The sequence below is a fragment of the Astyanax mexicanus genome, chromosome 9, assembly GCF_023375975.1.
Source record: "Astyanax mexicanus isolate ESR-SI-001 chromosome 9, AstMex3_surface, whole genome shotgun sequence".
In the NCBI taxonomy this organism is placed as follows: domain Eukaryota; kingdom Metazoa; phylum Chordata; class Actinopteri; order Characiformes; family Acestrorhamphidae; genus Astyanax; species Astyanax mexicanus.
The window spans coordinates 32,958,006-32,971,217 of NC_064416.1; the positions used below are offsets into that span (position 1 = coordinate 32,958,006).

At 39.5% G+C, this 13,212-nt stretch overlaps 2 protein-coding genes across 4 annotated transcripts in view; one reads left to right on the plus strand and one right to left on the minus strand.

Moving 5' to 3' along the window:
- The window catches only part of LOC103026716 (ATP-sensitive inward rectifier potassium channel 1), a 342,879-nt gene that overhangs the window by 179,264 nt on the left and 150,403 nt on the right, over positions 1-13,212 (plus strand). The gene's annotated exons all lie outside the window — the stretch shown is intronic.
- Positions 1-13,212, minus strand: part of fli1 (Fli-1 proto-oncogene, ETS transcription factor) — a 59,654-nt gene that overhangs the window by 21,850 nt on the left and 24,592 nt on the right. For all 3 annotated transcript variants that reach the window (XM_049483680.1, XM_022679743.2, XM_049483681.1), the window contains 3 exons: positions 12,256-12,467; positions 11,340-11,488; positions 9,031-9,234 (listed from right to left, as the gene is read on the minus strand). In XM_049483680.1, the coding sequence (XP_049339637.1) occupies positions 9,031-9,234; positions 11,340-11,488; positions 12,256-12,467 (565 nt within the window). The remainder of the gene's footprint in view (positions 1-9,030; positions 9,235-11,339; positions 11,489-12,255; positions 12,468-13,212) is intronic.

The window sequence follows — 13,212 nt, forward strand, 5'->3', positions numbered from 1 at the left end:
AAAGGCAGCCATCATGTATTAATCAATTCACCTGCTATGCACCATCATATCAAATTCATTCTTTAATTCATTCTTATACCCACATAAAGGCAGGCTTTTCATTTTTTATTTACTCACATAATCCTTCACTACATTCTAACACACTTGCACATCCTCGCTCATTCACTCCCACTCTTTCTCTCTCTCTCTCTAGTTTACTGGCTGTTCTGGTTTAGCTGAGACAACGCCAGCAGTTCACCTCTGCCCCTCCCCTCGGCTGTAATTTAAACAAATTCTCAAATTGCGGCCAAATTGAAAGCACATTGGTGAGTGGGCGGCGATCGCTCGCAAAAATCTGGATAAGTGACCGAAGGCAAAGCAGAAATAATGCAGCAGCGGCAGCAGCAGAAGGCCAGCGCCGCTTCAGCCCAATACACCCCGCACGTGGCTTTCCATTTCCATCACAGATTCAATCTGCTCTGCATGCGATCCAGATCTGTCCCAGATCTGAGCCGAGCCCTGGTGCTGGAGCCCGTGTTCATATTTCCTCTGAGTGATTGCATTTCTATACTCCGGTCTATTCATATGCTGGAGTGCATGCACATAAATGAAGATTTGCAGATGGTCTTTTATTGCTGAATTCCTCAATGCTTTATTTAAATATGCTCTGGTTATGTGTGGTCGGACGAGTGGATGTTATACACTCTCAAGGAATTGAATTTTGTATAGCTGCCAAGTGTGTAACATAGCTAAGTCGTGTCAAGGATAAAGAAATGTAGTTTTACCAAGACAAAGAAAATCCTGGTTGACTTCTCATCACCTACAACTCAACCCCAGCAAGACTGACCTTCTGTTCATCCCAGGAACTACAGGTCTTCACCACAATCTCTCCATCTCCTTTGAGAACTCACTGATCACTCCATAGTTATCATTCTCGAACCATTTGTTTCTGACTTGGTCATGCAGATTTCTCTTTTATAACATTTGGAGAATTTGACCCTTCCTCTCTAAGAAAGCCATTCAAGTGCTTGTGCAAACTCTCATCATTTCAAGACTTGACAACTGCAACTCACTACTGGCTGGTCTTCCACTGCAAACCACCAAAACCCTGCAACTAGTTCAGAACGAGGCAGCAAGACTTCAATCTTCCAAAGTTCAGTCATGTGAATCCTTTTCTGTGTTCCCTTCACTGGCTTCCTGTTGCTCCCTTGCATCCGATTCAAAACCTTGACTCTGGCCTACAAAGCCAAAAATGGACCGGCTCCAATAAACTTGATGGCAACGGTCAAAGATGGGCAAGATCGGCATCATGAGCTCTTGGTGGCTTGACCCACCATCACTCAAGACCCATAGAAAACAAACATCCAGGCTCTTCTCTGTCTTTGGAACAAGGTGGTGTAACAAACTTTCACTAAGGTTTTCAAATGCAGACTGAAAATTCATCTTTTCAAATAGTTTCTAAACTAATCTTAAAAAAAATACTCATAGGTATCTAAACATTATCAAAGCTTGATGTATCCTTTGATCCTAGTCTCAACAAACTAGCCATGGATAGTTTAAAGTTAACAATGAAACATCTGGTGAATGCTAATAAATGTAAATGTAGTGCTAAGTGGTAGAGCCAAGGGGTGAAATAAGATTGGGCCATAGTCATGAGCAAAAACATTGAGGGATGGAGGAGGCAGTATACGCCACGCACCATTGAAATAGCAATCATCCAACGTCAGACCACACCTGGCTCTTAAAGGGAATTAAGTAAGTGACACACCAATTGGTTTATTTCTTGTTACACCCATTAATTTAAGAGAATTAGTACATGCCATTTGTGACTTTCAAGCCATGCCAATGTGTACTGCACTTTTCCCGTTGTTATGATAGCAAAGACACACTAACAATCCATAAATCAAGCTGTGTGGTGCATGGTTGACGGCTTGCCTAAAGATTGATAAAATAAGGTTCAATTTGTGTGACACACAGAGCCAACTGCAGTATCTGCCTCTTTTCCAACTGCTGCCAATCAATGCAGCATCACTAAGCAGCATCAAAATGCAATTGGAGGAAAGCACCAGATCACCAGCTCTGGTACATCAGCAAACAGATGCCTGTGTCAGACAGCATCACACTGGGAGTGAGGAGAGGAGAGTGCCACCTGTCTCTATAAGACACTCCTACCTATAGCTCTTTCAACTTGTAGATAAAGTCTACCACTAGTCCATCATCAGTGGGCACATACAGGACACTGACCACAGGGCAATGTTGACTGGTTAGTTCTTATTTCTCCTGCAGTGACACTGAGATGTTTAAAAACTCCAGCAGCACTGCTGTGTCTAATAGACTCATACCAACGCAACACTTAAACCTAACACCTCATAAACCACCACCAGGCTAATCAGAGTCACTGCAGTGCTGAGAATAACTGACCCACCACCGAAATAATAATACCTGTACTGTGGTGGTCTATATTGTAGGATCCTGACCACTGAATATTAGGGTGAAAGTAGGATAGATAGTACAGTATGCAAAGAAAAGTAATTATAGAACTACTATACTCCAATATGATTAGTGCACAGCAAATTCTGTTTTTTTTTTTTTGGAATACACTCCCTAAAAGAGTTAATATAAACTCATTAACTCATAAACGAACTCTGGGAGTTGGCCTTTTAACTTTTTTTTTAACTAGAGTAAAATACAGCTCTCAGCTGGAGTTAATTTTACCATAAACTCCTTCACAGTGTTAACAAATAATGCAAACATTTGTGTTAATAAACTAATATTATAATATTTAACTAATATTTAAAACCCCTGGAACATTTAGGAGTAAAAATGACAACAAAAAGGCATCATTACTGATTACAATAACAATTTCACACTCAACAAGTTTATGCCAGTGTATATTTTTTTATTGCATGGCAGCATTGCAGTTCTTAACAGTGCAGAAGATGGGGTAACTTGCTCTTATAGCCAACAACACGTCAGCCAGGCAAACAGCCATTATATGAAATACCCCATGGAGAATAGCCCTTGTGGGCAAGACTACACACTGATGGTGAGCTGGGATTGGGGGGACACGCCTATTAGAGAGTTCAGTCACGCTCCTCAACACCTTGGAATAAACTCTGAAATACTCTGATACACCTCCAAAGAGTTCCCCCCAACTCAACTTGTAGTATAAGTTGGACAATAAACTCACACAATTTAACACATTTTTGTTTAACTCTTTTTTTTTGCTGTGTGGAGCTGAGAAGAACTGATAATGGGTGTAGAAACATGGAAGCGTGAAAGCTTGGTCATAATGTTATGCTTTATTATGATATTAGCATATTAGCATATTGCACACAGCTGTTCTGTCATTTGCATCTCAGCATTATTCTCATGCATGCGCTCCTCTGCTGTGCATTAAGATGTTCGTGTATATTCGCTTGCATGCGTGTATATACAAGTGTGTGTGTATATATAAGTGTGTGTGTGTGTGAATTAGTCAGCAGCACGGCTGTTCTGGCGGTGTGACTCGAGGCTGGGGGAAGGGGGAGGGCTGTCCCCGCCCTGCTCCGCTGTGTATAAGCTTAATGACACACTGGAATGTTAATCAGAGTCTGAGTAAACACAACCAAACACACACCATGTACACAGATGTGTATGAAATGATTACGCTGCTGCCATCAGATCCAGACTGCTTACAGGACACCTCTGCGTATGAGTGTGCGTATGAGTGTGTGTATGTTTGGGTGGGGGGCGCATATGTGTGTTAGTGTGTGGGGTGAGACGGGTGGGGGCGTGGGGTGGTGGGCTTTTTCTGGAAAGTCTCAGCAGTTGTGTGAGATGTTGTGTTTATTTGTGTTGTGAGACGAAAAAGATCAACATAGGTTTCATATCTCCAGCCTCGGGAGATTTGCCAGCCGCACCCAGGCAAATACACACACACACACACACACACACACACACACACATATACACAATCACACACACACAATCTGCACTATGAGGTACAATCGAGCATCACATACGGAAATACTCATTCAAAACTAACCGCCACAATGTGTACAGCTAAAGTATATTTACTATATTATACAAACATGCTGTATGTACAATTTAACTAAATGTAACTAATCTACTAAATCATGTGCTCCAAATGATCCTAAAACTGATGCTACAAAGCAACCAGATTTCCTAAAATCGAAGCATATTCAACTAAAATACTACCCAAAAAATTCAGAACTTTTACTTTCATTTTACAAGTCACAAAACAACTTAGTTTAGTATATCCACACTACACCTTCCATCCACTGGTGGTGCTGTTTTACTGACATTCAATTTGTAGTTGTTTTATTCACACTACTACACCTCCCTTCCTCTGGTGATGGTGTATTTTTTTTACTAGTCACACTACAGCTTTTGCCTTGCCTTGTACATACTGTATGCCATGTACTTGAAGAAGAATCGAGAAAATGCTTTTGTCCATTAAAAAAGCTTCTAATTCGAAGGAAACTCTAAGAATTTCACTTTCTCCTAAGTTTACAGTTAGGGTAAACATAAGTTTAGTTTAGTTTAGTTTAGGTTAAGGTTCGAATTAAGTTCAAGTGTAATAGGAAGAACAGTATCTTTAACATTATTATTATTATTATTATTATTTCAGGCTCAGAACACTGCTAACAGACAATAGAAATTTGTCTAGTCCTTATAGAGTATTATTGCCCATAAAATAGTACTCTATAGTGTAAATAACGATTAATCTTTTGAGAATACAGAGGTGCTGCATACAGACCCCCAGCATTAATTGAGCTTAGAAGCAGTGGAATGATGAGTTCCATCCATTGTTGGAGTTCAAGATGACTTTACTCATGTTTTTTTTTTCTTTTTTTGCTGATTGCAGGAAGATCCTCACAGCAATGCTGTAAAATTTAGCTGTAACAAGTCTTCTATGTGCAGTAGTTGCTCCAACAAAAGCATAAACAGCAACCCTCTGTTCATATAGTAATCTTGTAAAATAGCATTTCACTTAAGTAGCTAATGGTAAAAGCTAAAAGCTAAAGCTAAAAGTAAAAATGGCCACTTTTTTATTTCCTTTTACCCTGAAAGGGTTAACACAACACAGCAACCTTCTACCCTGGATCTGCGGTAGCTAAATGAAGCCTAAGCTCCTCGGAGAGATGAAGGCACGGGACATGTGCATCTCTCTTTATTATTATTATTATTCAATTTTTCATTTGGGACAGTGGCCAAGGCAATTCAAATCGCCGAGCGGAGGATTCCGGACCATTTCTTCAGCTTCCAAAAAACACAGAGGCTAAATCAAAGGGAGGGTGGTGGGCAGATCTGCAGTGCCCCCCTGCCCCCGCAGGCTACAGTCCTGCGGCAACCGTCCCTAATGAAAACTCCAAGCGTCAAACACTCCAGAAGAAGAAACAGAAGCCGAGGAAAACGAAGAAGAAGCAGAAAGCTCCTGACAGCACTTGGCCTGGCTGGGCTCTGCCCTGTGCTGCACAATGGCTCCGTTATGCGCTCCTCCATCTCTATGCAGTCCAGGCTGGCCGCACAAAACTGTTGACACCCATGGAATAAAGTTCCCATTACCTCACGCTGCCGAGTCCATCCACTGCTTTCAAGCTTCAGGACCCCGCCTGCCTCCGAGCTGAGCTGCTGTCATTATGTCTGGATGGGCCAGCTGTTCCCCTCGTCCCATTCCGTGCTGACGACACCAGGGCCTTGACCTTTTGGACCATTTGTGACTAACCAGAACCAATGTTTACCAATAGGAGATCTGTGCCAGCTGCTCATATTTAAAAGGTTGTATTCCAAGAAGTGTAGTTATCATTTTTCATGCGGAATAAGGATTGCAGTAGAGATGCATTCATTTGGGCACTCAAAGTCACAAAGTCCAAGTTTTGAGTCTCCATGGCTTTATGCATACAAGTTACAAGATACAAGTCTATACATATAATTGAATTAAATAAACAAGAAGTAAGAATAAAATAGTAAAACATGACACTCTTCCATAACTACTGTAATGTGTAGATCTTTTACTAGCAATCCTTCTGCCACATATAATCATTTTTATTTTACAGTCCAAGTGTAAATTAATGGCTAAAAGTATATAGTCTAGTAGAACTACACCATCATCATAATTACTGAATGAACCTTTAAAGGACCATTGAGGTCTATATTTTCTGTTGTAACTCATAACATGATCAGGATGTGTAGGTTTTATCCTCCGTTTTATCTGACCACCGGAATTCCTCCAGTCCCTTTTTCCACACTCAGGGTTGCCAGGTGTAGACAACAGCAGGCAGACAATCTACTGCAGCAATGAAAATAGGAGACTGGTCTATTTTTCTGCTGAACAAGTAATCACTGAGCTTCAGTAAGGTTGCTGGGTAAACAATAAAGTCTTCTACTCTAGACAGTAGACTGATACCTTAACAAATGCAGGATGAACTGATTTTAAATACCCTTGATTTTGGAAAGAGGTGTCCCAATACTTATCATAAAGTGTGTATTATCTCTTGTATTTCATTGTATATGTTATATATTGTTGAACAGAAAGATAAACCAATGAGTTATTAACTAATAAATTACCTAATGTATTTATAAAATGGTTATTCAAGGGTTCGTTAGTGGAGGCAATGGTTCCACATGGTTTAACACTGATTCTTCTGTTACCAAACAAACCATTTTATCAGAACTACAGAGAACCATTTTTATTAGGAGTCTAGTAAGCATCTTATGACACACTAATGATTATAAGTATTATTGCTGAATGAAATTAAATTCTCAAAGCATATCCTTCCAACAAAAGCAGGATAAACTTGTTTTTAATACCCTAAATGTTGGACGAAGGCTGTCTTAATACTTTTATCATACAGTGTACAATGTATAGCCAATATTATTCTGAACACCAACTCTACTCTATCTTCCTGTTCACAGTTCCTGAGCATATGTATGTATATATATGCACTGCCTTAACTCTTTTGTATGGTTGTATGTACTATGCATCACTGAGAACAGTGAGAAAGCATTTCATTAGGCTGCTCTGCTTAAATGACAAAAAGGTTCAATTCGATTTTATTAAGAAGTATAGCCTCAGGCCAGGCAATCAGCGCTCCTCGATACGGTTCCAGATGCACAGATGCGCCGCGTCTCCGAGACACGTTGCTTATAGATGGCACTGGCGGATTGGACAGGACAAGGCTTCATTTTCTACCTCGCTGGAGGAGCTCTTGCCAAAACATGCAGTGCTCTAATGTAAGAAAAGCCCCTGGAAGAGGAATGGGACGGGCTGCCTTGTAAATTAGGGATAAACAGGCTCCCGAGGCCATGCACCTGGGCCTCGTCTCGGCCAGCCCCTGGCTGAGGGCACTCAGGAGGGGAGATGCTTTGGACGGAGCGGTTATCGAAATTCTTCATGGTCGTGGCGGCTCTGCCAAGCAAAACGTGGCCGTCGCGAGGAGTTATGGGGATAAGAAGAGCCAGGAACAGTCACTTCCTGAGTTAAAAACTATTAAACTGGTGAAAGGAGAACAGAGTCTTTATAGCGTGGTGTAACATGCAACCGTAGAGCGATATTTTATATAACACTCCTGAGAAGCAGTTCAAAGAATGAGGGAAAACGAAGCGGTTCTCACAGATCTGCTGTCCTTTGGCACAAACAATGGGAAAAACCAAACCCTCATGACTTCATTCACCAAAGTAAACAATTCTAGCCGTATATTCCGCATCATGCATCAAACAGCTGAGGTCAGTACCAAACACTTTACAATTATGCTGCAATTAATTGTGTAGTTTGGCTCCTAAACACCTCGTAAATTCTTACAAACACAAACTCCAAATGCCTTAAAAGCATCTCGGGATGATCTTGAATAAGCCGACTATGGAAGACCTGTAGAGCAGATGACTGTGTCGTTGGAAGAATGACATCAGAGTCTATGGCTTGGCCTCAAGTCGAACTATTTTTTAGTCTCTAGTCTGGCGTTGGAAATTCAGGAAATTCGCTGAAGCAGAAAGCAGAAAGACTGATATTAGCGAGACGTCCCTCAATTTACTTCCAGTGTTGGCTTACTGTTTGCATTCTGTTCTAAGCATTACAGATTCTGAAGTCACAACATCTCAGATAACTTACAATTATTATCTAATCATTTGTCCAGTAACTGTATGAATTTGCATGTCAAGTGGGACCTACAGTACTCTAAATTGTGGATCAATAAATAAATAAATATGGACATATATGAAGGGAAAATGTTGCTTTCTTGCACAAGTTTCAAAACAGACTATGGACTATAGACTACAGACTATCACTGACTGTATCCATGTTCTCCTACAGTTAGCTCCATCCCGATATTTTACACACTTCTTCTGCACCTAAAGAAACTAAAATTAAGCTCAGAACTAGAATCAAAAAAGTAGAATCAAAAAGTGCCAGTGCTTCCATTATTAATATGTAAAATTAGGGGTTTTCACAACTATCTTGTTTGGTCTGGACCTTTAGACTTTTTTCAGACTATTTAATCTGAACCAAAATAACAGGTGTAAAATAGCAGGTTTAAACTGAAGAAGTCCTCTTGGTTCAGATCAACTAAAACATGGTTTGATTTGTTTGCAATGTGAAAAAAACTTTATTTGATGGTTCAGATCAGTTACAAGAAGTTGCGGCAGTCTTTAATCAACCTTATTATCATCATCATTATCATCGTATATTAAACAACAGAAGAAGAAAAAGAACTGGTGTTGTGCTGAATTCCAACTCCCCTTGGTGTGTAGGTGCGTCACACACCAATATAGGTAGAGCAGATTGCGCTGGTGATTCCTGTATCTACTGTAACTATAGATTAACCCTCATTATTTATAAACAGAAATAAAAGAAATCCGAATGCAATCTGATATGCTCATTCCGCTCTGGGATGCACCTGCACTCAATGTGAGTCAGAATCTGCCAGGAAGACACAATTCGGCACAACACCTGGAAGGGAAACGCGCACACATCCTTCTACACTCCAGACATCAGTGGCAAGAATATTGAAATTCAACTCAAAAAACGCTTAGCAATGAATGTACACTTACTTTCCCTGAGGTAATTGAGATGTGAGAGCAGGACCTCTGCATTGTAGACGCTGGTGAGTCTCAGGAAGTCCTCCTTGTTCATCTTGCACAGTTCCTTTCCGTCAGTGTTGTGGAACATTGCTGTGTTAATCTCCAACAGGCCGTACTCCTTCACGGCCCAGTCTAGCCACTGCTGCACGTGGTCAGGAGACCACAGGGATGGGTCTGGAAAAGAGTCCAGAATTCCATTAATAGTTAGTCCATTAATTCTAATCAGTCTTAGACAGAAAAGCCTAGTGTTTCACAAGCACATACTCTGGGATATACATTTCATGGACAAAAGTATTGGTACTACTGTTTAATCATTGTTTTTTTTTTTTACAATTGCTTAAGGTTATAAGTATGTCTTTCGACTCTCCAGGGAAGACAACATTCTACTAGATTTTAGATTGAGGATTTGATTGCATCTAGCCACAAGAACAGACTAAACAAAGGTCAGATTGTTGGATGAACCATCCAACCAGCTCCATCATTCTACAGAACACAGTACCAATGCTTCACAGCTCAGTGTTGGGGCTTCATAACCTTCTAGCCCATTTTTGGCGTTAGGCATGGTGCCAGTAGGTCCATATCTTTGCTGTCCAATGAAAAACATGTATCTCCAAAGCAGTAACTTTACAGGAGAGTGATAAAACTGAGCTTTCAATGGAAGTCAAAGTAAAATAAGTTAGTTTCAGGTGATTATGGAGAATTTCTACTGGTCCATACAAACACAAGAAATTGTGACACAGTGTAGGCGACAGTTAGTGTGTTCAAATTATGCACTAAACTAAAAATCGTCAAAAATGGAGATACTCGTTTTTCTTGTTTTTTCTTGGACTGGGACGATATTTACGTATACTATTGGTAATACATCTCTTTCAACAGAGACAAGACAAGTTCTGTGTGTGTAAATTTGCACATCTGTGTCAGCAATAGGTGCAACTTACAAAGTAGCCGAATGCAATTGTTAGTAGGAATGTCCACAAACATTTGGACATTAAAGGTTGGGTTTAATGACTTGTAATGCAGTAATGCAGATTCTCCCTAAAAAAAGATATGTAGTGTAGGACTAGGTTTAATCAACCCATACTGTATAAATGTGTTTGGATCGTTTAGAATAAATCCCTATACTCAGCAACCGAAAGGATACGGCCAAAAATTGCAAAACAAACACTTTCCATGTTTCGCCAAATACGTAAAATAGACCAAACACAATTGTTCAAATTTATTGAACATAAATAATATAGCAACATTACAAGTTAAGATTATACACAAAGTGTAGGTTTGTATTTCTAGATTTCATAGGAAAATCCTATGGCTTAAAGGACCATTAAGAATGTTCATTTCAGTAGTAACTCATTACATGATCAGGATGTAGTGATCATCAGATATTAAGGAATGATGATGAGTTTAATGAGTTTAACACTGACAGCTCATGAAAGTAGAGCTTGAGACAGTATTTTCTTATTTGAACTGTGCAGTACGTCACAGAAATCTGTGTGGGTTGTGGCCTTTCATCTTGCCAACCGCCATTCTCCCAGTCCCATTTCCCCACCCAGGTTTGCCAGTTATAGACAGCAGCAACAACAGCAGTTATAGACATGTGTGCTTGGAAACAGGTCATGGAAACAGGCGAGCTGTCTATTTTTCTACTGAACAGGTAATCACTTAGCTTCAGTAAGGTTGCTTAACCATAGCAAGGTAATTTATCACCACCACTAGCATTAGCTTCACGTCTGCAGAGAAAAGTCTAGTGCAGCAGACCAGTGTTTGGAAATTAGTCTCTGAAGTAATTTAACCTTCTCATTCACATTTATTATTGATTGTTCCTTTATCTTTTAAGCTATTTATTTTATGCAGTGGCAGAAAAAGTGGCAAACTAAATGAAAACATCCCTAAAAAAATTTAAAAAGATATTCGATATCCAGCCTTCAGCAAAATAAAATTTGAGCCATTTTTTTTTGTTTCAGAAGATACCTACTTTATTGATAAAGATGTCTGATTGTCAATATTGCCCATTACAATTTCTAAAATTTAACTTATAAAACTCTGAGGTCCTAAACCAGGATTTTAAGACCCTCACACGCTGGCTTCTACGCATGTAAGGATTTATCAGAGTGAAGCAGAGGATGCTGATTCATGCTCTAACCTCAGAAGCTCTTTCCCTCCAACTGTAGCCTAGAGTTGTTTACCCACGCCGAGCACAGCGTTATTCACATCAACCCTCCACAAAGCATTCAATATATATATACAGCCTATATTCTTAATGCCGTAAGATCCATTCATACCTGCGGGGACGATTACTCTCCTCTCATTGGTGGTCATGTTGGGGGGTGGCCCGTTCTTCTCGTCCATGTATCCCCCGTAACCCATCTGTGACGCGTCAGAGCTGCCCAGTTTATTGCATTTGCCCACACTGCAGTCCACAGGGGACTCTCTGGGATAGGAGGAGGAGGAAACAAGGTGTAGAAATGAAGATTTAATGAGGGAATATGCTCAGTACACTCAATTCAGATTGGCTGATGCCTGTTATTCACCATAGCGGAGTCAATAGGAACATTTTACTGGAATATATTGAACTACACTTCAACTTTATGGACCAATTTTGTTTCTATAACTTTCAGAAGTTGCCACAATCAGAAACAATATGTCTAATCATGTCTAATCAATAGCACTGTCTGATCATGACAACTTAATTAAAACTACCTCATCAGAAATTAATTGTGAATGTAATGGAAAATACCTTTTGTGTATAGTCTTCCTGTTGTGGACCATGCTGTGCTACACCAATATGAGTCCTTGGAAAGGACCCCAACTCTACATTACATTGGTCAACCTCTTAAAGAGACAGACCATTTAAAAATGATGAGTTTCTTTGATTTTACCTAATTGAAAACCTCTGGAATATAATCAAGAGGAAGATGGATGATCACAAGCCATCAAACCAAACTGAACTGCTTGAATTTGTGCACCAGGAGTGACATAAATTTATCCAAAAGCATTGTGTAAAACTGGTGGAGGAGGACATGCAAAGATGCATGAAACTGTGAATAAAAACCAGGGTTATTTAACCAAATATTGATTTCTGAACTCTTAAAACTTGTTGAACTTGTTGAACTTGAAACTCTGTCTATAAGTTTGCAAACCAAATTTCAGAGAAATCGTTTATTCCATGTATTGCATAAAATAATAAAAGTGCTGTACCTGGTTCCGTTCAGGTGGTCGTATTCCCGCTTCACGTTGACCCGGACGGGCTGGTTGATCCACTCCTGCTGTGAGGGGATGGGGTTGATCTTGTGCTGCTGTCCGTAATCCTGCGCGCCGGACGCCGTCATGTCCGTCTTGGGCAGAGGGGCGGCAGCAGCGTAAGGAGGCTCGAAAAGAGACTGGTCTTCACTCACCACTGATAGCGCCTCCTACAGGACGAGAGAGGAAAGATTAGGTCACTATACTGAATAAAACTAGTAACAGTACTGCACACCAATAGGGCTTAGTGTTGATGAGAACCGGATGATATAGTACATATCGAATTGATATGTACAATAAAAAATCAAAGTACTTTTGACAGTGATTTACATTGTTAAATAGTAAAACATAATGTCAATTTGACAATAGTTAAGACAATATTAAATATTACTGAATGTTTATGCTTTAAAATGATAATAGAACATTGAGACATTAGTTGTATTATTTATAAAACTTGTAATGATGGATAATGTCTTAACTAGAGATATTCTGTTATATATACTGTTAATTAATATACCCTTTTTGTAAAATGTTACCCTCTTTCAAATTGTATGTATAATGTCATAGCATTAAAACAGTAATAGAGTAAAATCGAAGTAAAAGAAAAATTAAATTGTATGCAAATTTATGCATTTTTTATGCAACAAGAGCAGTGCGATCTAAAAAAAAAAAACTGTTATCTAGTCGTCTGAATTTAAACGCAAAGCAAAAGTAATTACCGTCTGCCAACACCACATTATTATGATACACTAATATATCAATGCATTTTCCTTAATGTACCTTTCTCCTGAAACTATAAACTATTAACTTACACTGGATTCATTAAATACTTCTATGAATTCTATGTGAAATGTGCTCTAAATCAGATTATGACAAAAGAGGAAGATATAAGCTTTTTGGATTTTATATTATCCC